General features: G+C 43.0%; 1 protein-coding gene across 2 annotated transcripts in view; it reads left to right on the top strand.

The window, feature by feature from the left end:
* Positions 1–27,006, top strand: part of LOC148539116 (formin-I-like) — a 275,411-nt gene that overhangs the window by 67,433 nt on the left and 180,972 nt on the right. Inside the window, exon 2 of one of the 2 annotated variants that reach the window (XM_088451832.1) lies at positions 21,789–21,872. In XM_088451832.1, coding sequence (XP_088307958.1) covers positions 21,789–21,872 — 84 coding nt within the window. Of the gene's footprint in view, positions 1–21,788; positions 21,873–23,043; positions 23,103–27,006 lie in introns of those variants that run through there. The other variant, XM_088451833.1, reaches the window with a different exon arrangement.

The raw sequence follows: 27,006 nt of genomic DNA, 5'->3' as shown, positions 1-27,006 counted from the left end.
TACTGGAGGCCTGCATAAGGGGGACCACTACTGGGGGCACTGTACAAGGGACACTAATGCACTAACGGGACCCTGCATAAGGGGGACCACTACTGAGGGCACTGTATAAGGGGCACTGCATTAAGGTGCATATGGAAAGGAATGTTCCCAGAGTGACGAGAAAGGGATGTGTGTCATGTTGACACGCCCCATTAATCAGTTACTACGCCCCTTGTGGCATGTGACCATGCCCATTTTTTGGCCCACGCACATGGGGGGGTTTTTACATTTTTCAACTTGCCCTGGGCTCCAAATACCCTAGCTACACAGTCACTCGCTGGTGATCTGCCATAACCCTGCTCCACTAATAGTACCACTTCATGCTCCTTCTCTACCAGTGTAACAGTGAGTATGGCTTTACTACTGCTTGCATAACAAACCACACTGCCTGGTTAAGGTACACTGGACTGGTTCTTGGGTCAACTTGCAATCTGCTGGTGTATACATTTAACTCTGCTAAAACCACCACCTGTACAAACATTTCTAACACTCATGTGCAGCAATTTTATACTATAAATGTGAGTGTTGAGTTTCCTGTGGATGTTTAAAAAAAAAAAAACTTTGCCTCTCGCAGCTCTTCACACTGCAGAAATGGTTTAGAATCTCATTTATTTTCTTGTCTTTGCTGCATAGAAAATATCATCTGGTACTGTAGCAAGATAAATCATAGAGAACAACAAGCCTAGTATAGGTCAAAGGTGACGCAAAATTACTTTGGCAAAATCAATCTTCCACTGTGATAACGCTGTGATAGTACAACTCTGCCTTTATTATCTATCTTTTTATCATTTTTCTGCATGGTGAAAGGTCATCTATAATCTGATCGCACCAAATTTAACTAACATCCTGGAAAGAAAGAATTGTTTTGTTATTAGTCGTGCAATAATGTTTTCTGTAAGATGATTTTGATGCTCAGTATTTCTCTAGTTTACAATATTATATAAATGCATTATGAAATACAAATATGTTCTATAAACATTGTGTGGGGAAGCGGAACAGTTCCCAATTGTCAAAACTAAAATGATTTTGTTTTCAAGAAGGACTTTACAAAAAAAAATGTCAGTACAAATTTGCGAAGACGTTATGTCCCTTGAGAAAACATAATGAACTTTCTCTAATTAGGAAACTAGGAAACATGGTCAGAGTCAAACTATTAGCAGAACCTATAGGTGTCGATAGAGGTGTCAGTGGTGTGTGATGGAGGTTAGTTAACACAATGAATAACTAAACCAGGATTGGTTCATTTATCAGGTAAGAATCATTTGCAGGGTTAATGCAGTAGGTGCACAATACAGGAATACAGATGCAACAGGTTCAGCTAGGGGGCTGGGGATGATATCCCAGCAGTCAGAATCCCGATGGTCACAAGGCCATATTCGGAATCCTGATGCATGTAGGTGAGTCTTCTAACACATCCGTCCAGCAGCCTAACCCTAACCATCTGTTTCGGCAGCCTAACCCTAAGCTTCCCTTCCTGCAGCCTATACTCTCCCTAATGCCTAAGCTTAACTCTAATACTCACCGTCAGGATTATGACCGTCTGGATTCTGGGGCAGGTATTGTGATGACCATAGGAAATCCAGAGCCAATATTGTGACTGTCGGGATTCTGACCACCAGGATCCTGACTACATCCCCAGCTAGGAATATGTGGGGTTAATACAGGTGGTGTGCAGTGTGGTGCAGCACACATTTGTACATACACACAGTGGTGGCAGTGGATTATATGCTATAACTAGCAATAGTGACAGTGGTATTTAAAGGCTCTCTCCTGTGATATACACAGTTCATGTCCTTCCACAATGGAGGTCGGAGAAGGAAAAGGCTGTGCAAGCACAGTTGTACATTTGGGTCGGAGGTCACAATAACATCAGCACACCTCTGTCTCTAAGGAATGTAGTCCCGTAACTTGGCAGCAACAGATGCAGACGCAGCGCAGAGCACATAGTTGTGCTGTGAGGCAGTAATGCTACCCATGCAGTACAGTTGGCATAACGGTTAGCATTTCTGCCTCACAGCACTGAGGTCTTGAGTTCAAATCCCACCAAGGCTCTAACTGTGTGGAATTTTTATATTCCCTATGTTTGCTTATTAAGTACATTCTAGGTAAATTAAGCAACCCCCTTCCCACCTGTGGTGTTTAGTCCCACAATTCCTAAGCAGAGAAAGAACTAACCTAATGAACTGAGGTCTGTCACCTGTATCTTGCGATAACTCTGCTCTGAGAGTTGGCTCTGCCCTGCTCTCAATTCCTCTGTCTCCTAATATTCCAACTGTGTACTTTTGTGCAGTAAAATGGCTGTTTTCGGAGGATTGACCACAAAATTACTTTATTTTATAAGCCCCATAAAGAGGCAGGTGAAAATATTCTCTATGTTGACAGTAAGTTGGTTGCAGAACTTTTTTCTCAATGCAAAAAGCCTATCATACTCTCCACATATTACTAAACTTCAAACTGGCTCTCAAGGCCCACTTCTTCATCAAGGTCATCCAGCTCTCATCCATACCCCCTGCTCACTGTCTCCCCCATCTGTCACCCCCCCCTTTATATCTGCCCTTCTCTTTTAGAATGTAAGCTCTTACAAGCAGGGCCCTCTTCCCTCATGTGATTTTCACTTCTACCTTCATCTATTCCATGCTTCCTACAACGGCACCTAGCAATTGGTTTCTGTCACCATGCTGAGTATTTGAGTATTATGACCATTGTTGCAGCAATGTTTATAAACCATGTCCTTGTCCTGCAATGTTTTGTACTGTTATAAAAGATAATAATATTAATTATGATACAAATAAATCCATGTCTTCCATGTGTTGCTGGGATTCATTCATTGAAAATGACTGAAACATCAACATGTTATTGGGTGACTACTATGATGATTAAAGTGTATAAGACAAAAGTAAATTCTGGTGAGTGCCCTCTTTGCCCTTATATGGAGGGATGATATACTGTCATATTTGGACTCTTTTGGTGGCCCATGAGGAAGCACCCCAACATATATGAGTACTGGTGCAATGTGAATGCAGGATTGCCTCGTCATATACTGTATATATACTGTATATATAAATACCCCTCTTGGTGTTGCACTCCAGGCACAAAAATAACAGACTCTCAGTCCAGCATGTAGTTGGATCAACATTTCAATGCCTTTAATTTGCCATTTTCATCAGGACTAACAAATACAAAAACCATCTTACCTTAAATGTCTATCACCCAGTGCATGCACGCCGAGTGCCGGGGCGGAACCTCCCTCCCGGCCAAAGACGCGTCTTAGTGATGTCATCATAGCTGTAGTACACAACGGTGGCAGAGTGCAGCCCATCACCATAGCAATAGCTATAACAAAAATATGGTATGTACGATCTGCTACTGTGGCGCTAGTATATATCTAATATATAACAAAAACAGAAAACCTAAGTACTCAGAATATATAACGATGGTATCAAAACACATAACATAATGAATAAAACACAAACTAAGATAAATATCCCTTCATAATGGGTTAATGATACAAACATGACCAGTCAACACAACAAAAGCATCATCCAGCAATATGTCCACGGAGTCTACACTATCCTGAGAGAGAAAAAAAAAGGAAACAGAAAATAATGCTGCAAATGACAGTCTACCCACCAGGGCCGGACTGGCCATCTGGCAGTTCTGGTAAATGCCAGAAGGGCCGATGCCAAGATGGGCCGGTCCGGCTACTGAGATGCGCGGCCGAAAATACCTCCCAAAATGGCCACAATGTAATGGGCTCTAGTGTCCATTAGGGCAGCACATGCTCAGCTGGAGGCGGAGCTATTGCTTTCCTGTGTGCTGCACATCACAGTGCACCCCCCAGCGATCACTAGTGACAACCACCTTGGCGGGTACCCCCCACGATCACATCAGCACCTCCCCACACACCAGCGATCACAACAGCCCCCCCAGCCGGTCCACCCCCCGCGGGTTCACAACAGCCGCCCCCCCGCGCGAGTTCCCTCCCAGAATCATGACCGCGCACCCCCGCCCACGGGTACCTCCCTCCCATGATCAAAACAGTGCACCGCTGTGGGAACTCCCTCCCCCGCGATCGCAACAGCCCCCCTGATGGGGCAGCACATAGATTTCAGCCAGGATTCCGAGGAGAAGCCGGATGATGGAGCAGGGCTGCGGGAGAGTGACTGGAAGCAGCAACAGCAGAAGGAGGAAAAAGGTGAGTTATATACTGTATATAACCTATAGCTTACTGCACACGTCACATACTGTTCTCCCTCCCTTTTGCCCCTGTGTATATAAAGTCCTCCCTCCCTGTTCCCCTGTGTGCACTGACCTCCCTCCCTATCCCCTTGTGTGTGCTGACCCCCCTCCCTATCCCCCTGTGTGCGCTGACCTCCCTCCCTATTCCCCTGTGTGCGCTGACCTCCCTCCCTATCCCCCTGTGTGCGCTGACCTCCCTCCCTATCCCCTTGTGTGCGCTGACCTGCCTCCCTATCCCCCTGTGTGCGCTGACCTCCCTCCCGATCCCCCTGTGTGCGCTGAGCTCCCTCCCTATCCCCCTGTGTGCCCTGACCTCCCTCCCTATCCCCCTGTGTGCGCTGACCTCCCTCCCTATCCCCTTGTGTGCGCTGACCTCCCTCCCTATCCCCCTGTGTGCGCTGACCTCCCTCCCTATCCTATGTGCTGTCCTCCCTTGCTGTCACCTCATCTGTGTACTACACTACATCGGTGTGCCTCACCACCTCGGTGTACCTGTCCACCCCTGTGTGTCTCACCAAAAAAGTGCAGGGTTAAAGAGGGATAAAGTTTGAGTGGTGCAGCGGACAGGATACTGGGCGTTGATGCCGGAATCCCGACCCCCGGCAAAATGCAGACGACGATATCTCGAATGGGACCAGGATACCTGAGTCCGCTGTGTGGCTGCCGGAATCCCGAACTAAGGATCTGGGTAAGTATCCGTGGCTGCTCAGGGATGGGGGTTTAGGGTTAGACACCCCCGGGAAGGTTAGGGTTAGGCTGCGGGAAGGGGGGGTTACGGTTAGGCACCCCCCGGGGAGGTTAAGGTTAGGTACCACCAGGGGAGGGTTAGGGGGGAGAGGGGAGGGATAGGGTACTTACCAGCCGGCGTCAGGATTTTCAATAGTCAGGCTTCCGGAGTCAGGATTTGAACCCACGGCTCTATATAAAAAGGTAATAACCAGGGGTGCACTCGCCAGTCTTTATGATGTATTCATTTATTGTATTATTACAGTATATCACATAGAGATAATCAGAGACTTCACATCAACATTTCAGTCCGGTACGTGGACCTTTGTCAAGATAACCACATAAGTGGACCAAACACACTATATGGGGGTATATAGTGTGTTTGGTCCACTTATGTCGTTATCTTGACAAAGGTCCACGTACCGGACTGAAATGTTGATGTGAAGACTCTGATTATCTCTATGTGATATAATACAATAAATAAATGACAGAAATTTGCATCGGACGGGCAGGCTGGATGATCCGGCATGCCCGACCAGTCGATATTTTACCCTCAGTCACGCTACCTACGTAATGGTCATGACACAAGGTGGCAAATGTCAAGGTAACAAAAGTTCTGGTGATGGGTTGGAACCAGGACTCAGGAGGATGGGTAAAAGTACCCAAGTCTCTTTAGGGGCATGGGTGTACAGGACAGGTGCAACCAATATCTCCAATATGCAGCAACCACACACAACTCACACTATAATCATGCTGTAAATGAGAGGTAGTTGCCATGCCCTCCCATGTAATCATGCACACCCTCCATACCTGGGCTTGCTGAGTGTCTTGGCAGCCCTGCTGGGACCACTCTATGGACCTCATTCAGAGGCGATCGCTCTCTCTGCATGAGGGCGGCCGCTTCTAGTTTTTTGGTGCAGCCTCCTGGTCGCAAGATAAGCTGTGGGTTACCACCCACAGCTTAGCTAGCGACCAGCGTAATGATCACCATCGCGACCATCGGGGCTTGCGTCCAGACTCTAAGGTTGGGAGTGGGCACTCGCAAGCCCCAGGGAGCTTTCTGCTCTGTTCAAGCAGGAAGCTCCCTATTGACATTACTGATGATGTCAGTGCGGCCGCCCACAAAATGGTAGGCGTTCCTAAAGGAACACCATTTTGGAAACCACCCCCCTGGCCCGCCTACAAAAAGGGGCGAGCTGTCGATCAACATTGACAGCCGCCCCTTTTTCTAGCGAGCTCCGGAGCGACAGAGTTTCTCTGTCGCTCCGGGGCTTGCGCACGCGCAGTGTGGCCGCTGTGCGTGCGCAGGGCCACCCATCGACCCGTTTGCGAGCACATCGGTGCTTGCGACCGGGTCTGAATAACCCCCTATGTGTGTAATAGCCATTATGGTGTATGGTATAATGTGTAAGGACCATTATAGGGTGTGTGGCATAATATAGTGTAAGGGACACTACTGTGCGGTGTAATGTGACTAAAAGCACACATCCACCTAAAGACATGAAAACGACTGCACGATTACGACATTGTAGTCATTTGTCAGTCTGTGATGTGCCTACATTAAACGAGCATTCGTTCAGTGTAGGCACAATCAATCACCTGCAAACATGCTGAATCTGACGTTATCATCAGGTTGTACAGCATATATGCCGATGGTAGGTGTCTAAACGACCAGCGGGAGCGCGCATCGCTGGTCGTTTTAGACATTTTTTAAACAATGTGCAAATGATTTTCAAACGATTATTGAACGATAATGACATCGTTATCATTCAATCTCTCAATTTAATCATCTAGTGGATGTGTGCCTTAAGGGGCATTACTGTGTGGCATAATTTGAATTGGGGGTACTATCGTGTGGTCACGCCCTTTCCCAGCGAGACTACACCCAGGTTTTTTTTTCTTTTCCTCCTTGAGGTGTGGAGGTGGGCACCAATGCTCTTTATGTACACAGAGCAGCAAAATATGTACTTTCGGCTCTACTTTGGTGGCACAGATGTGACCGCCTCCGTGTTCAGCTCCCCTGCCCTAAAAAAATACTACAATGATCACTATCTAATTGTTATGTTCTGGGTTGTTTGTGGACCCGGGGTGGTAGCAGGAGCGATCACAGAAGTGGGATTAAAAATAAAACTAGGTTTTTTAATAAGTGCTTGAGAAGACATAAAGTATGGTAGTAAATAATAGTCCAGGTATATATAAACGTGCACTAAAGTTCTGTGGTGGGAGTAATGGGTTACTGTCCAAGTAGAAACAATTAGAACTGTCCAGGTGTGCAGGAAGTGAGACTGGAAAAATCCACCAGGTATGCAGGTAGTGATGCAGGAAATAATAAGCCAGGTTTGCAGGTAGTGAACTAAGGCAATGAGCAGGATGTCAGCAGGCTCAGGCACTCAGGTATGGGTAAGGGTGTTGGAGGAAGCGGGGTAGTCCAGCGGGAGCTAGGAGGTGACAGGCAGACTGGCAGACAGTGAATGCACAGGAACAGGATAAGCACAGAGAACTCCCTCTCAGCTAGGCTGAGATACACGTTGCACTGGCAAAGAAGGAAGGCACTGACCCTTCCTAAATACCCCATGCCGTGCTGTTACTGGTCGGAGGGAACATGTGACTCACCAGGATTGGCCAGCCGCATCACATGGCCAGAAGGCAAGATGGCGGCGCCCATGCCAAACGGAATGGAGACGCCGCCAGGCCTTACCAGCGCAGAGTGACAACAGGCCTGCAGAAAAACGCGTGCAGCCAAAGCCCCCCACCAGACACCAGCTCTGCCACCAGACAGCCCACGCCACAATGACCTCACAGGTAACACCCGTCTAGCGCCATGCTGAAATACCCTGGCCGTGACAGTACCCCCCCCTTTTGGGGTGGCCTCAGGACACTCACCAGGCTTCTCCGGATGGGCAGAATGGAATCTCCTGATGAGCGTGGGAGCGTGGACATCACGAGCATCGGTCCAGCAACGTTCCTCTGGACCGTAACCTTTCCAGTCCAGCAAATACTGTAGATATAATTATGGAAGTACTGAAGCGCTACACCATGCAATGTTGCTGTCTAATATTGATCAATAATATATGTACTAAACACACACTGATGTATCAAAATTAGAAAAAAATGTTTTACTTAATCCAATAGTATTCAATAATTACATGAACATATAGGAAACATGAAACAAAGGAAAATAAAGAAGCAAAGTATTTAAATACATAAAGTCAATGTAAACTATGCATTATCTTCCATGCATGCAAACAATGCAATTGATGGTGAGGGGTTGTGAATGGGGGATAAGATGACAAATAGCTGGGAACACTATGGTCACTAATCTTCTCTGTTGATAATTAGACAGACTGAGAATTCTGATTGATGTTAGTGTGTCAGATTTGCGGCGTCCCGCTGTCTGACTGGGTGAAGTATTGAAAGTTAATGGTGATGTATATGAGAGTGGTGCCCCAGAGTATTCATCCCAGGGCAGGAGTACGGCTCAAGTCTGGGTGTGCAAGTTAGGAGGAAGGCCTTAGAGGTGATGTATACCCCCCTGTACAGAGCACTACACCGGCGCTTGGCCTGGGCGTTCCAGAACAGCACCAGTGAATGTGCTGGAGGCAGGTAACAACCACGTCCGGGGAGTGGATGTAACGGTGTGGGCTCTCACGGAGCTTGCTGCCGTTGATCCTCTCCTAACACGGCACTTACCTCCCCTTGTGTGTCCCAGATGGCCACTCCTGTCCCTTGCCGGCTAGCGGTATCTTCAGTCTCCGTCTCTGCCTCCGTCTTCTGTCTTCAGCATGCAAGCGCTGCCTGTAGTCACGTGGTCGCAATCTGGATGAATGTAGTAAAAGGATTCAGGCTTGTAAGAATAAGTCCAAAAAAACCTGTGAGAATTCTTCCATCTGTCTCGTGTAGATGCTGTGGGTCTCCAACGCGTTTCAGCTTCCGCCTTTCTCAAGGAGCATATCCTGTTGTTACAGCGGGTGTTATAAATACTGTTAGTTTCATTCTGATAGGTAGTTCATTGAAAGTGGGTGTGTTTTCCTTAAACTGAGTGATCCAAATTTCTGTAATTCAATCAGGCTAACTGTGTATTCTGAAGGAGATGGTCTGGTGTATAGGAAATTCTTCTAATAAAAATGGCATAAATAGAAAGATACGAATGTTCAATTGATTGATTTATTAATAAAAAAGGAAATTATCCTATTTATTAGAACCACATAATGTATTGTCCTAATTACAATATGGCGAATAAAAAACAGAGGGGGAGGGGGAAACAGATAGGGATTGGGGATGGGGGATTTAGTAAAGGGGAAAGGGACATGTGATGCAAGATACATCTAGGGCATAATAACGACATGGGACATATACTGGCCTATTGCCAATGTTAAATACCTCTACTGATGGTATATACAAAGAAGATGTATATCATAATGTCCAATAATGAAAATCAACCTAAGGGCAGACCATCATAGTTCTAACTAGGGTGGTTAGCAGTGTGCCTAATATGGTCACTAAGTCGTTAGATTGGTTATATTAAAATCAATATTCAGACCCCGAGGATCTAATGTGTTCAGGGTATAAATCCATTTTGCTTCTCTTTTGTTCAGCATTCTTAAAAAGTCACCTCCCCTCCAGTTGTGTATTGGTTTTTCTAATACTAGAAAATCGGTGCCTGATGGGTTAGAGTCATGGTGTGTTTTATAGTGTCTTGAGACACTATGATCATCTTTCCCTATCTTTATGTTCCGAATGTGTTCGTGCAATCTTTGTCTCAGGGGTCTGATTGTCCTACCCACATACTCTAAACCCCAGGGGCATCTAATGAGATAAACCACCCCTTTGGTATCACATGATGTACGATTTTTAAGTCTGTGTGTCTCTCCTGTTGTTAATGAAATGAAGGTGTTAATTGCTTTGGTGCTTTGTTTGTTCAAAGTTCTGCAAGCTGTACATCTCCCACAGTGGTAAAATCCTCCTAATTTCTCACTGTCGCCACCATATATTGTGGTTTGGATGGTTTTGCTTGGAGGAATGTGATTATGAACTAGACTTCTCTTTATATCAGGGGCTTTTGTATATACTATATCTGGATGTTCTTTCGGAATCTGTTTGAGATCTTGATCTTGTAAAAGTATGTTCCAATGTTTTTTCAATATTCTTTTAATATCATTGGCTGATTCATTGTATTGTGTAATGAAGAACGTACAATCTGATTTGGGGTTATTGTTAATAATGGAATTCTTGGGTCTCAATAAAGTATCTCTATCTAGAGTCTTAACTGTTTGGTAGGCTTGCTGTATGAGATTGGTCTCATATTTCTTCTCTAGAAATAACTCTGTTAATTGTGACACTTGGGATTCATAGTCTTTTAATCTACTACAATTTCTTCTTAGTCTAGTGTATTGTCCTTTGGGTATATTTGTCAACCAGTTATGGTGATGTCCACTCATGGCTAGGATGTAGCTGTTAACATCCACACTTTTTCTAAAATTCTTTGTATGTATTTGTCCATCTTCAATGAATATTTCTAAATCTAAGAATTCTACTCTGGTTTTGCTGGCAATGCTGGTGAATGTTAAGTTATTAGGATTATTACCCATATAATTCATGAAATCCTGAAGCTTATCGTGAGTACCCTTCCAAATAAAGATGATGTTGTCAATGTAACGTCGCCAGAGAACGAGGTTTGCTCCAAAGCCATGTCCTCTCCATATATAATCCTCCTCCCACTTACTCATGAAGAAGTTGGCATAGCTCGGAGCAAACCTCGTTCCCATGGCGGTCCCCGTGGTTTGTAAATAGAAAGTGTTGTTAAACCAGGTTTAGTTATGGTCTAAAATTAATTGAATGGTCTTAGTAATGAATTCAATTTGTTTTGGTGATAAGCCGGTATCTTTTTCCAGAAAATGTTTGGCACTATCTAATCCCTGCTTATGTTTGATGATAGTATACAGTGATGTCACATCACTAGTGACAAGCCAAAAATCTTCTCCCCATTTAATCTTACTGAGTGTTCTTAATATATCTGTAGTGTCTCTGATATATGACGGTTGTATTTTTACTATTTCTTGCAAATATGAGTCTATATATTGAGAGAGATTTGACGTAAGTGATCCAATCCCTGAAATTATGGGACATCCTGGTGGGTGCTCCCTGTCTTTATGAACCTTAGGAAGGTAATAGAAGACAGGGATCACGGGGTGTGGTGTATTGAGATAGTCGTATTCAGATTTCATCAATATTCCTTCCTCCATCCCTGTCTTCAGTAGTGCAGTCAACTCTCTCTGATAGATTCTTGTCGGATCTGATTTTAAAGTTGTATAGGTGTCTGTATCCCCTAGGATCCTCAATGATTCTTGTATATAATCCTGTCTATCTAAGATTACGATCCCTCCTCCCTTGTCTGCCGGTTTTATCATTATGTCATTATTTTGTGCCAGTTGTCTTAATGCTCGTTTTTCTTTATTGGTCATATTTTCTTTTTGTATTTATTTTTATTGTGTTGTGTATTAAGTATCTCTATGTCATTTTGTACCATGGTTTCGAACGTAGTGATGAAATTGCCCTTCATATAAGTGGGATTGAATTGTGATGGGGGTTTGAAATTTGTATGTTTATAAATAGAATTTTCTGTTGTTTTTTGCGTGTTTCTATTCTGGATGAAATATTTCTTTAAAGTGAGTTTCCTAGTGAACGCCTTAATATTCAAATATGTCTCAAATTTATTTAGTTTTTTGTCTGGTGCAAATTTTAACCCTTTTTGTAATACTGATGTCTGTATTTGATCAATAGGGGTAGCACTAAGGTTGAATAACCCTGTTTCTGTTATTGTGTAATGTTTTTCAGTGAGAGCATGATTGATGTCATGGTTGTTGTCATTTACTATTGTAACAGTACATGTTTTGTCCTTTTGATATTTATGATTGTGTCCCCCTCCTCTACATCCACGTCTTGTTCTATGTTTTTTCTCTTTGAACAGTGTGGGTACTTTTGGGTCGGGGTGCAGGACTTTCTTCCTGCCTCCAGATCTAAAAAACTCCTTCCCCATGTTATCTCTTGTTCTGGGGATGTGATATTTACAATATCTGTCTTGTGTTCAGTATTGGAAGTGTCTTTGTTGTTCTCATTGTTAATGATTTGTGATTGTCCTCTTGTTGTATTTATCCAACCTTCATCAAATGAAAGTTTGGCTAGCTCTTCAATACCTAATTCTTCTTCCCAATCGTACACTGAGAAAGATGTGTCGTAACTGTTAATGGATTCGATAGTGGTATTCAAATCCCTCTCTATAGTATCTCTATCTGAGACCAATAGGACTGATGGGTGTCGTTTACATTTTGTTTTTATTTTGTTCTAATGTATCTTGGTCATAAATTGTTGATAGGTGAGACCTATCTTTTTGTAAATTGGTGTCTTCATGCGATGTTCGACTTTGTTTATCCTTCCATATATTAGTTGTCTGTTCCCTTTGGGAGGTATAGGGGTTCTCTTTTGACCCTTATGTGATTTTCTGGTCTTAGATATTTTCGTGTTCTGTTTCGTGATATTATGGTATTGATCATGTTTAATCTTATTAAGTTTGCATTTAATGATTGTCTGTTCTTTTGTGTGAATTCTTTTATTAATATTTAACTCTTTCTCTTTGAATCCTTCCTCTTTAATGTGTCTATCTAATGATGTGTAGATGTCATTAATCTGTGTCTCTAAGGTCATAAGTTTGTGATCCTGTTGTTTTATGATTAATTGCATCAAGCTAAGAGAACAAGTATGTAAAATGCTATTCCTATACTGTTCCTATCTAAATACTGTAGATGACCTCTGCGTAGACGAGAGTCCAAGACCTGGGCGACCTCAAACTCAACTCCTCTCTCCGTCTGGACTCGAGGAGAAGCAGGTAGAGAACTGTGGAACCTATTCAGAACTAGGGGCTTTAATAAGGAAACATGGAAGGAATTAGGGATTTTTAGGTATGGGGTAACTGTAAATGGTAGGCCACTGGATTAATGACTTCTGTTATGGTGAAGGGACCAATGAAGTGAGGTGCAAATTTCATTGAAGGAACTCTTAGATGAAGATTCCGGGTGGACAACCAGACCTGGTTTCCAACTGGAATGCGTGGAACTATTCTACGCTTCTTATCGGCCTTTGTCTTATAGCGAGAGGATGCCTTCAACAAATCAGACCATACTTGAGTCCAGATGGCAGCAAAATTCCACACCATGTCCTCCACGGCCGGAACATCAAAAACAGGCAGGCTTCGGAATTCGGGGACACGAGGATGAAGGCCATAAATGACTTGAAATGGCGTTTGGTTAGTTGACGAGTGGTAGGAAGCATTATGCGCAAACTCTGCCCACGGCAGCAAGGCAGCCCAATTGTCCTGGGACGATGTCATAAAGATTCTTAAGAAAGTCTCTAGATCTTGATTAACTCTCTCGGTGGAGCCGTTGCTTTGCGGATGGTAGGCCGTGGAAAAGTTTAACTTCACTTGAAGAACAGAACACAAAGCCCTCCAGAATTTTGCAGGAACTATTCTACGCTTCTTATCAGCCTTTGTCTTATAGCGAGAGGATGCCTTCAACAAATCAGACCATACTTGAGTCCAGATGGCAGCAAAATTCCACACCATGTCCTCCACGGCCGGAACATCAAAAACAGGCAGGCTTCGGAATTCGGGGACACGAGGATGAAGGCCATAAATGACTTGAAATGGCGTTTGGTTAGTTGACGAGTGGTAGGAAGCATTATGCGCAAACTCGGCCCACAGCAGCAAGGCAGCCCAATTGTCCTGGGAAGATGTCATAAAGATTCTTAAGAAAGTCTCTAGATCTTGATTAACTCTCTCGGTGGAGCTGTTGCTTTGCGGATGGTAGGCCGTGGAAAAGTTTATCTTCACTTGAAGAACAGAACACAAAGCCCTCCAGAATTTTGCAGTAAACTGCACACCACAGTCAGAGACAATTTCAGCAGGAAGGCCATGAAGATGAAATATGTGTTGGACAAACAACTGTGCAAGGTCAGGAGCAGAAGGTAACTTCTTCAAAAGTATATAGTGGACCATCTTTGAGAATCGGTCTATTACAACCCAGATACTATTGAAGCCTTGAGAGACTGGCAGGTCTGTGACAAAATCCATGGAGAGATGCGTCCATGGACGTGACGGAGTAGGTAGTGGAAGCAATTCCCCAGCTGGAGCTTGTCGTGATGATTTATGCTGGGCACAGGAGGAGCAGGAAGAGATAAACTCCATTATATCTGCCTTCATGGAAGGCCACCAATAGTGTCTTTTCAGGAACTCCAAGGTCTTCCGAGTGCCTGAGTGTCCTGTGAAGCGAGAGGAATGTGCCCAAGCGAGAAGCCACTTCCTTAATTCCGGGGCCACAAATGATTTTCCTGTAGGAGGTTTAACCTGTAATGTGGCGAAGACTCTTGATTCCAAGACAGGGGTGTTGTTTTGATTTTCAGATTGATCATCACAGAGGAGAGATCTTGATAGGGCATCAGCCTTCTGATTAAGTGCTCCAGACCGGAAGGTCAGGGTGAACTGAAACCTGGCAAAGAATATTGCCCAGCGGGCCAAACGAGGACTCACACATTGAAGGTTTTTGAGAAACAGAAGATTTCTATGGTCCGTAAATACAGTAAATGGAAACTTAGTGCCTTCTAGCAAATATCTCCATTCCTTCAACGCCAACTTTACAGCTAGTAGTTCTTGCTCACCTATGGCGTAGTTCCTTTTGGCAGGTGAGAATATTTTAGAAAAGAACCCACAAGGATGGACTCGATTGTCCTCATAACGTTGAGACAGGACTGCTCCCACAGCTTCAGATGATGCGTCTACTTCCAACAAAAAAGGCCTGTCCGGATCTGGTTGTCGAAGAACTGGTGCTGAGATAAAGGCCTGTTTTAGGAGATGAAAGGCAGACTCTGCCTCTGGTGACCATTGGGCAGGATTAGCACCTTTGCGGGTCAAGGCTGTAATGGGAGCCAGCAGTGTAGAGAATCCCTTAATGAAACGCCTATAATAATTGGCGAAACCCAACAATCTCTGGATGGCCTTCAGTGTCTGAGGTCGGGACCAATCCAGAATTGCTTGTACCTTCTTGGGGTCCATTTCCAAACTGGAGCCATAAATAACATAGCCGAGGAAAGGTACACTGGGCACTCCAAAGACACACTTCTCCAGCTTGCAGTAAAGGTGGTTCTCTCTCAAATGGGTCAAAACTTCTTTAACATGTTCATGATGTTTAGCTACAGACGATGAAAAAATCAGTATATCGTCCAGATAGACAACAACTGAAACATATAACAGATCCCGGAAAATCTCATAAACGAAACTCTGAAAGACAGCAGGGGCATTGCACAATCCAAAAGGCATTACTAAATATTTGAAATGTCCATCTCTGGTATTAAAAGCGGTCTTCCATTCATCGCCAGCTCGAATACGGATAAGATTGTAAGCCCCTCTCATATCTAATTTAGAAAAAATTACAGAGCCCTTGATCCTATCAAACAACTCAGTAATCAGGGGAAGAGGGTATCGATTCTTTACAGTGATGTCATTAAGGCCCCGATAATCTATACATGTTCTTAAACCACCGTCCTTCTTGCCAACGAAGAAAAATCCAGCTCCGGCAGGTGAAGTAGAGGGGTGAATGAACCCCTTTGCCAGGTTGTCCCAGATGTACTTGGTCATGGCTTGAGTCTCAGGCAAGGATAACGGATAGCTACGACCACGAGGTGGTATCTTATCAGGTATCAAATCAATTGGACAGTCCCATTCCCTATGAGGAGGTAAGATATTTGCTTGCTGCTCAGAGAACACGTCGGCGAACATCTGATATTCCTTGGGAATGGCAGAAGAAACAAATGGAACTGTCTTTCTTACAGGTCGAATTTTTGGAAAACAGGATTTCTGACAGTCCATACCCCATGAAAGAATCTGCATAGAACTCCAATCTATCCGGGGATTATGTTTACGCAACCAGGGTAGACCAAGAACAATTTCTTGAGAGGCCTCTGATATCACCAGGAATTTTAAGGACTCAGAATGAAGTGCCCCAATTCAGACCAATACTGGTTGAGTCTCCTTGGTGACTATCCCGTTAGTTAGAGGGCGTCCGTCTATAGAGGTCAGAGAGATGGCATGATTGAGAGACAAACAAGGAATCTGAAATTTATCTATGAAACTGGACACTATGAAATTTCCGGCTGCTCCCGAGTCAAGTAGAGCAGTACAAAGACAGGTTTGGGTTTAAGATTCAAAGCTAGGGTAATCGTGAAGTCTTTAATTTTTGGAGACGGGCACATAACTCCTAACTTGATGTCTCCAGGGTCAGTTAGGATTTGGGCATTTCCTGGTTTACGGGGACAGGAGATCAGCAGGTGACCTGACTCTCCGCAGTACAGACAGAGGTTCTCTGACGTTCTTCTTTGGAGAGGTGTGTATGATTCACCTGCATAGGCTCCTCTTCAGTAGGAGAAGGAATGTGATGGGTAGAAATGGAGGGGGCAAATGACCTTTGCCGGTCAGTTCTGTGTTTTTCAGCCTGACGTTCCCTGAAGCGTAGGTCAACTTTGATACACAATGAAATCATGTCATTCAGATTAGTAGGAAGCTCTCGAGTGACTAGATCATCCTTTAGTCGGTCTGACAACCCATGCCAGAAGGCCGAGGTGAGGGCTTCCTCATTCCATTTGAGCTCTGATGCTGAAATTTTAAATTGCACAGCATATTGACTGACAGGACGGACCCATTGTCTCAGTGTCATGATGTTTGATGATGCTGATACAGTACGCCCTGGTTCATCGAAAATCCTCCTGAAGGATGACACAAAGCCTACGTAATTATCCAGCAGCGGATCTGAGTGCTCCCAGAGTGGGGAAGCCCATTCCAAGGCCTGGCCGGATAACAGAGAAACTATATAAGCCACTTTAGTTCTTGCAGTTAGAAAGTTGTCAGGCTGCAGGGTAAAATGTATGTCACACTGATTTAGGAATCCTCGGCAGAGTTTAGGGTTGCCATCAAATTTACTTGGTAAAGGAAGATGTAAGCGGGGAGATGATCTGCCTCCTGTATTCCCAGACGCTGATGTGGATGTGGTTGCTGGTACTCCAGGGGTAGAAAAGGAAGTTTGTAAACTATCCTGTCGCTTAGACATCTCTAGCAAAAATGGAGCCATCTGATGCTCCATGTTTTCCAGATTTTCTAAACGACCAGAAATGCACCAGAATAAATCCACTCCTGACTTCTGATCCGTGGCCGGCTCCATGGGGCCAGTGCAAACTGTTATGCTCTGGGTTGTTTGTGGACCCGGGGTGGTAGCAGGAGCGATCACAGAAGCGGGTTTAAAAATAAAACTAGGTTTTTTAATAAGTGCTTGAGAGGACATAAAGTATGGCAGTAAATAAAAGTCCAGGTATATATAAACATGCACTAAAGTTCTGTGGTGGGAGCAATGGGTTAATGTCCAAGTAGAAACAATTAGAACTGTCCAGGTGTGCAGGTAGTGAGACTGGAAAAATCCACCAGGTATGCAGGTAGTGATGCAGGAAATAATAAGCCAGGTTTGCAGGTAGTGAACTAAGGCAATGAGCAGGATGTCAGCAGGCTCAGGCACTCAGGTATGGGTAAGGGTGGTGGAGGAAGCGGGGTAGTCCAGTGGGAGCTAGGAGCTGACAGGCAGACTAGCAGACAGCGAATTCACAGGAAAAGGATAAGCACAGAGAACTCCCTCTCAGCTAGGCTGAGATACAATTTGCACTGGCAAAGACGGAAGGCACTGACCCTTCCTAAATACCCCATGCCATGCTGTTACTGGCTGGAGGGAACATGTGACTCACCAGGATTGGCCAGCCGCATCACATGGCCAGAAGGCAAGATGGCGGCGCCCATGCCAAACGGAGCGGAGACGCCGCCAGGCCTTACCAGCGCAGAGTGACAACAGGCCCGCACAACAACACGCGCAGCCAAAGCCCCCCGCCAGACACCAGCTCCACCACCAGACAGCCCGCGCCACAATGACCTCACAGGTAACACTCGCCTAGCGCCATGCTGAAATACCCTGGCCGTGACACTAATCCTCTACAACTGCTAAACTAGGGCTTGGTCAATTGAGAAAATGCCTTTCCGTATCCTTGTGTGTGACCTATACAATGAAGTGCTTGCTTTACCTAACAACCAAACAAATACCAAATGTCTGACTATGGCACATGTATGAATCCCCTGCAGGATGAGCTCTGTTGTATGTATTTTAATACAGAGAATGATATATACTTGTATGTTGTTAATTATTAATGATGTTATTAATTATATTTATTTATAAAAGTATAGATTAAGAAGTAGGAGGAGTCAGAGATAGTGAGGGGAGGAGTCTACGCCTGGGGCCAGATGCTGATGCCAAGGTGGGCCTCTGTGTTCTTTAAATGCCAGGCCTATTTTTAGTCCCAGTCTGGCCCTGCTACCCACTCTACTGCATCATTGTATGTCATATATCCCATATTCAGAATTATTACCTATGCTCTTCATAGCTTAAAATATATATTAAGGATAACCAATATCTTAGTGATGGCAGTTCATAGTAGAAAATAAATATACCTAACCAAAAGCTATAATAGACTATAAGTTTATAGCACAAACCAGATTATTCGAGATACATAATTAAGTAAAACAATTCCCAATTGCTCATTAAGTCCCTTGGGTACAAAGGTACCTATGCAGTGTATCCAACAGGCCTCACATCTTAATAGCATGAGACCCCTATTACTTCCTCGAACCATGGGTGAAATGTGATCAATCATGCAATATTTTAACGATATTAGTGGTGGAGCGCAGATGCAAAATATCTTTCTAACGGTTGCTCGCTGTTACCTGGGTTAAGCGCAGATCTGATAGCCGAACGGTGTGCGGCCATCCTATCCTTATATCGTACGGTTTTACCGATATACGAAAGGCCGACAAATAATTTGATTTTCCACAAAATTAGTATTACAGGTAAGTGTGTGTCTGATTAGATATTTCTTACCTGAATGGGGGCAGTAAAAACTAACACCCGGGAGCATGTATCTACATGTCATACATGTGCACCTGACACAACCCAGTTTTTTAACAGTGGGCTTATATCCCTTTTTCGTGGTGTCAGTTTTGACAAGTATATCTTTAAGATTACGTCCTCTGGTATAGTAAGACATACCGTGATCCTTGTTTCAGGAAGCTTTAGCTCAGCACCAGTCTGGATAATGGGCCAATGTTTTTTAGAAATGCTGTTGATGTATTTACTGGCTTCTGTATATTTATTGACAAAAGGTATTAGGAATCATCCTTTCCTTCTGTTGGATACATCCACTCTACTAAGTAGACTTAACAAACAATACAATGAAGAGATATAGCTATTTAACATGGAGGTTAATAGCTTATACACATTAATACCGCATGAAGCTGGCTTAGAAACTGTTAAAAGATTTCTTTCTGAACATGCCCTATATGAAGGACCAGACCTGGATATTACTTTGCAACTATTACATCTTATTCTCACTAAGAATTTTTTCTTTTTTGATAATAAATTTATTTGCAGCTCAATGGGTGTGCGATAAGGTTCAGTGTGGCCCCATCGTATGCTAATATTTACATGTTTGGGTTGGAAAGGGAGATAATAATAATAATCCAGAGATTGCGAGTAGAGTAGCATTTTATACATGATATATTGATGATCTCTTATTGTTCTGGAAGGGCACATATGATGACCTTATTGCCATCAGTGATAAACACAACCTCAGTGCGAATCCAGTTACTGTAAATTGACCTAGCGATAAACATGTACATTTTTTAGATGTCAATATATGTATGAATGGAGGTGTCATTTCTACTAGCCTTTTTTCCAAGGAGACAGATAGAAATAATTTGTTAAATTATCGGAGTTGTCATCCTAAAGCTCTAATTACCGGTCTCCCATACTCGCAACTGCTTATAATAAAGCGTATCACATCCGATCCAGTAAAAGCAGAAATACAAATGAATGAATCAGACACACACTTACCTGTAATACTAATTTTGTGGTATATCAAATTATATGTCCGTGCAACCTTTCCTAACCGAACGACCATTTAAGGATAGGTTGGCCGCACACCGTTCAGCTATCAGATCTGCGTTTAACTCGGGTAACAGCGAGCAACCATTAGCAAGACATTTTTCATCTGCGCCCCACTTACTATTATCGTTAAAATATTGCATGATTGATCACATTCCCTCCATGGTTCAAAGGGGTAATAGGGGTCTCATGCTGTTAAGATGTGAGGCCCGTTGGATACACCGCTTAGGCACCCTTGTTCCCAAGGGACTTAATTAGCAATTGGGACTCAATTCTTTTACTTAATTATGTATCTTGAATTTTCTGGTTTGTGCTACAAACTTATAGTCTATTGTAGCTTTTGGTTAGGTATATTTATTTTCTGCTAAGAACAGCCATCACTAAGATATTTGTTATCCTTAATATATATTTGAAGCTATGAAGAGCATAGGTAATAATTCTGAATATGGGATATATGACATACAATGATGCAGTAGAGTGAGTAGACTGTCATTTGCAGTATTATTTTCAGGCCAAAGTTTGTGTGTTTAAGTTTCAGTCTGGAAAGGTAGCTGATTACAGAAACCTGTGTGAGGTTGGTAAAAGAGCTGCCGAGACACTGGGAAACTGATCCTGATGGTGAATTAGTCGCCCAGGTTATAGGCCCAGGGGTGACTAGTGTTAGGGATCTTGGACCTGTGAGTCCACTAAAAGAACTTTATTGCTGTTTGGAAGATTCTGTGTACCAGCCTGTAACATCTTGCCTGTGACTCATGCCTTCTGTCTGGTGGAGCAAAACTGATTGGCAACATTGATTGTCAAAGCACCTGTTAGAGGCTTATATAAGGAGTGTCAGTTGCTAGTCTCTCACTGTCTGGGGAGCAGGCCTGTTGAGAGACACTGTGATTTCTGGCTGTAATACTGTGCGGATACTGTTGTTTTATGAAAGGGATGCTAGGTCCTTACAGAGTGTTTAGTTAGAATTGGACAGGCTAGGTTTTTCTTTTTTGTTTTAATTATCTTTATGCTGCAAATAAAACTATCTGTGGTTACTTGTACCAAGGCCCTGGGCTGGTGTGTTACTAATTGGTTGCTGTGTAAAAGTACACCCATCTACCCCAGGAGACTTCATGCTTACCCTGACCTTGCTACTATATACATAAGTATGTCAATAATATGAATAGAAGAAGGCCCTATTTATAAGAGCTTATGATGGGCAAGGTTTATGGTTGAACACAAACAGGGTGAGTGGTTAACAGAGTTGAAGAGTACAGTGTCTGGGGATTAGAGGAGAGGTGGTAGGTTTTAATGAAGAAATTAGTTTTAACAACACGTTTTCGAGGCTGTAAGGCTTGAGGCAAGTCTCATTGGGTGTTGGAAGGAGTTCCAGAATCCACAATTATTTCTGCAGAGGAGGTGTTCTGCACAGTGTTGCATAAATATAATCCTGTATTTTATGCAACATAATTTTCCACCTCTGGATTTTACTAAATAACCTGTGCGGTGCTATAAAATTTCACGTTCAGAGATTGACCTTTCTCCACTTTCCTACATATAAAATAAACTTCACGTAGCTAATTTAAGTGCAGCAGGACAGAACTGAGTAATCGCTCCCAGTCTCAAACACAGCCGGGCTATTCTTCCATTCATAAAGTATTCATCACTGCCAGTAGTGCTGGGTAAAGAGACCAGTTAGTTTCAGCATGGTAAACTTTATAATTTATTTTTCAGAACACAGAAGTTCCTCTCACCATCCAACAACACAACTTCAATGTCTACAAATACAGGTACAGGTGGCAAAAGCGAATATTACAGGTAAGTTATCAAACTTTCCTGCGTAGTGTTTAGACATGTGTTATAGTATAATGCTCTATATACACACAGCAGACCTCACCAGCCTGGAATGAATTACAAATTAAAATCCCATAAATTATAAACAAACACTGGTTTCCACAGAGGTGGGAAGATAAAGTACTGGTTAAATGTTTGTCCTTCATTAAAAAAAAGCAACTAACATTTTTTATTTTTATTTAAATAACCTCTTTATCGCAACAATACATTATTATTATTCGCTGTTACATAGCTCTGAAACACTGACCGGGCACTTTAGCGGAGGGTATTCCATATTTTACAAAACTGATTAATATATATTTTCCCTTTCACATATTACTTAGTGACTGAAAAAAATATTATTTTGTTGAAATAAAGTTATCCATTGACACATACAATATACTTCACAAATAATGAATTGCTTCTACTATGTATTTAGCACAGATCTAGACATAGATAAACTAATGTATGTATGGGAGTTTGTATACAGTATTCACATTTCTGTGTATTAGATATTTAATAGAGGCAGCTGGTTCATATAATTTTGTATGATAAAATTGATTAAATGAAGTACACAAAAAGGGCTGCATTACATTTCTCTTGAATACAGAAACCATAAACATTAAAAGCAGATCTACAGATGCAACAAATTATAACCAGATATGTTCACAGCTAAACTAATAATTATATGTCTATCACAAGATATTGCATATCTTCCACTCTATCTTTAGTCATGGTATTCCTTCCACACCAAAAAGCTCTGCTCCATCTGTAAGTATCTTGTTTATGCAGGTGATGAAGGATGATTCATACATACAGTAGTTTTGTTAATTGCAATTTTGCTGACTGGTTGCTGAAAAACTCCCAGATGTGACAAGTTAAGGAAAAAAGTATCTTTAGTCTAATGGGCACCATCATATCATAAAGCATTTCTTTATCCAAGTCAGTGAATTAGGACATACATTTACAGAAATATGTCATTGTGTAGAAAGCAAGTGAACTTTCTAATGAATCAATAAAGGTGTTCTAACATCCAATTTAACACATTATTTTCATTATATTTATATTTTCTTATTTGTAGATTCTATTGGTATTGATATAGGTGCCAGCGGTGTGTGATGGAAGTCAGTCCGCACATCAGATAACTTAACTAGGACTATGGTTTATTAATAAGGAAGAACAGGTTTGCAGTATGACACTTGGTTAATGCAGCAGGTATGTTCAGCAGGTACACAATGCACATATACAATGAATGTACCAGGTCCTGCCAGAAGCGTAGGAGACAGCACAGGTGGTGTGCAGACAAATGGGAGCACACACCTGTGCCTATACATACAGTGGTGCCAATGTAGTAAACACACATTGGTATATGTATGTAATGTTATAGTGGTGGTGATAAAATGGAACACAGGGTCACTGGCCTGAGTAACACTGTCTCTCCATTATGGAGACCCTCACATCTTTTCTCTACGGAGAATGGAGTTTAGGAAGATGGTATGGTTGCACATGCGTAGTAGCACACAAGGGTACTATTGGCAGTCAGGGGTTCTAGTGCCACCAAGTAAGGAGACAACGCAGATTGCTCTCCCTTAATACACCTGCCTCGCTCAAGGCTGTTTCTAGTTACATTAACAGTACAAGACATTCCACATTTTGGATTCTTCATCTGTAACTTAAAACATAAGAAGATGTAAACAAATATAGCATAACAAAAGAGATTTTTCTGCCATAACGATAACTCGAATGCTACTTAATTTATCTGGTGGGGCAGCAAAGTTCTAAAGAGAGAATCCATTGTTCTCTCTCTGCTTAATCTTAAAGTAAAAAATTGTATGTTTTAACATACACCATAGTACTGCACCTGTGTGGATTGTAGTATAAATCATGGTGTTTCTATAAAGTATGATGTAGCTACTTCAGAAGTATATAAAAGAAAAAAGAAGAAAAGGAAATGATAGACCCAGATCTAGGTATGCCATCGGGATGCTAACGGTGTAATGGCGACCGTCGGCATCCCGACTGTCTAATCCCAGAAAGTGTCTAATGACAGTTGTCGAAATCCCGACGCCTGTCATTAGACCTACGCTGGGAGCCCGACACCCGGCTTACCGATCGAAGGTAAGCCGGGCGCGGACAGCCGCACGGGTGGGGGCGCTTGGGGAGGGTTAGGTAAGGGGCTCCCGGGGGGGACTTAGGGTCAGGCACCCCCTGGGAGGTTAGAGTTAGGCACAACCCCGGGAGACTTAGGGTTAGGCTGCGGTAAATCATACGGATTCCCAGATCTATACTGGTGAAAAGTTGTTGCGTTTTATTGTATTAATTTACCTAACTTTTGAAAGCAGATAAAATATACCTGTAACCGTGGTTAAGGATTAAAAGTAATATTGTATTAATGACAATATTCTGAGGTAAAATATAAAATATATATATTTAATGTACAGTATGTATAAGTTGTGAGGTATAACTATGTATACAGATATACAGTCAGGTGCATAAATATTGGGAGATTGACAGATTTTTTATATTTTGGCCTCTATTCACCACCACAATGGCTTTGAAATGAAACAAACAAGATGTGCATTAACTGCAGACTTTCAGATTTTATTTGAGGGTAATTACATCCAAATCAGGTGAATGGTGTAGGAATTACAACGGTTTCTATATGTGCCTCCCACTTTTTAAGGAGCCAAAAGTAATGGGACTGTCAACTCAAAAGCTATTTCATGGACAGATGTGGGCTATTCCCTCATTATTTCATTATCAATTAAGCAGGTAAAAGGTCTGGAGTTGATTCTAGGTGTGACATTTGCATTTGGAATCAGTTGCTGTCGACTCTCAATATGAGATCCAAAGAGCTGTCACTATCAATGAAGCAAGCCATCATTAGGCTGAAAAATCAAAACAAACCCATCAGAGAGATAGCAAAAACATTAGGTGTGGCCAAATCAACTGTTTGGAGCATTCTTAAAAAGAAAGAACGCACCGGAGAGCTCAGCAACAGCAAAAGACCCGGAAGACCACGGAAAACAACTGTGGTGGATGACAGAAGAATTATTTCCCTGGTGAAGAAAAACCCCTTCACAACAGATGGCCAAATCAAGAACACTCTCCAGGAGGTAGGTGTATATGTGTCAAAGTCAACAATCAAGAGAAGACTTCACAAGAGTGAATATAGAGGGTTCACCACAAGATGTAAACCATTGGTGAGCCACAAAAACAGGAAGACCAGATTAGAGTTTGCCAAACAACATCTAAAAAAGCCATTACAGTTCTGAAACAACATCCTATGGACAGATGAGACAAAGATCAACTTGTACCAGAGTGATGGAAAGAGAAGAGTATGGAGAAGGAAAGGAACTGCTCATGATCCAAAACATACCACCTCATCAGTGAAGCATGGTGGTGGTAGTGTCATGGCGTGGGCATGTATGGCTGCCAATGGAACTGGTTCCCTTGTATTTATTGATGATGTCACTGCTGACAAAAGCAGCAGGATGAATTCTGAAGTGTTTCGGGCAATATTATATGCTCATATTCAGTCAAATGCTTCAGAACTCATTGGACGGCGCTTCACAGTGCAGATGGACAATGACCTGAAGCATACTGCAAAAGCAACTAAAGAGTTTTTTAAGGCTAAAAAGTGGAATGTTATGCAATGGCCAAGTCAATCCCCTGACCTGAATCTGAGTGAGCATGCATTTCACTTGATGAAGACAAAACTGAAGGGAAAATGCCCCAAGAACAAGCAGGAACTGAAGACATTTGCAGTAGAGGCCTGGCAGAGCATCACCAGGGATGAAACCCAGCTTCTGGTGATGTCTATGCGTTCCAGACTTCAGGCTGTAATTGCCTGCAAAGGATTTGCAACAAAGTATTAAAAAGTGAAAGTTAGATTTAGGATTGTTTAGTTTGTCCCATTACTTTGGCCCCTTAAAAAGTGGGAGGCACATATAGAAACCATTGTAATTCCTACACCGTTCACCTGATTTGGATGTAATTACCCTCAAATTAAATCTGAAAGTCTGCAGTTAAAGCACATCTTGTTTGTTTCACTTCAAAACCATTGTGGTGGTGAATAGAGGCCAAAATATGAAAATTTTGTCAATGTCCCAATATTTATGCACCTGACTGTATGTTAATTTATTTAACTATATTGTTTATTGAGGGGGCTTGTGTATAATTGAATGTACATATATATATAACTTGTGTATAGTATCATACCTCCCAACTGTCCTGCATTCAGCGGGACAGTCCAGTTTTTCTGGGACTGTCCCGCTGTCCCATCTGCAGGCCACAGTGTCCTGCAGTGGTGGGGGGAAGTTGGGGGAAGCATACACCGCTGTTCTGCATAGCATTAGTGATGTAAATGGGGGCGTACCATCAGACCACGTCCCCTTTACGATAAGGCCATGCCCCCTTTTTGGGCACGAGCGCCGAAGGCACGCGGAGATCCCGGCCTTGGACTAAGAATGTTGGGAGGTATGCTATATTGTTTATTGAGGTGATTTGTGTATTAATGAATGTACATTTATATAACTTGTGTATAGTATGTATTAATACCCTTTGAGGTAAAAATATGCCCCAGGGTATGGTATACACATGCACTGTAGAAGGGGTGGAGTGATATGGCTGGGAGTGACTTGGTTCCTGTCAGGAAAAGAGGGTCTGGTTATAGTGAGGTATATAACAGCTGTCAGCAGCAGCTGACAGGTAGTCGGGGGTTCCCTTCCTTGGCTGCTTAACCCTGCTAGCAGGGGCGGATTGGCCATAGACCTCACAGGGAATTTTCCCAGTGGGCCGGACAGTTTTGGGGCCACTGTAAAAATTTTATTTTTCAGATTTTTTTTTTTTAATTTGTGACCCAACCTACCCAATGAGAGTCAGCCCCCAGCATATTAATGGCTGAAACCGACATGATTTGTTCATGGTGGCTGACCCCTCCCCAGGGACCAGCCACCTATGGCTGTGCTTCGCAGATCAGTCCACACCTTCCTGATCCACTACTCACCCTCCCATGGTTACCCGCTATTGGTGTCAGGTGCTGAAAACTAGGGATGTTAAGTGAGCAGCACAGGCAGCGGTTCAAAGCCAGGGTCACACACATACACTGGCTGCCTGT

The sequence above is a fragment of the Taudactylus pleione genome, unplaced genomic scaffold (assembly GCF_031769625.1).
Source record: "Taudactylus pleione unplaced genomic scaffold, aTauple2 ptg000029l, whole genome shotgun sequence".
Classification (NCBI taxonomy): Eukaryota; Metazoa; Chordata; class Amphibia; order Anura; family Myobatrachidae; genus Taudactylus; species Taudactylus pleione.
This window is presented reverse-complemented; position numbering and strand designations above follow the sequence as displayed.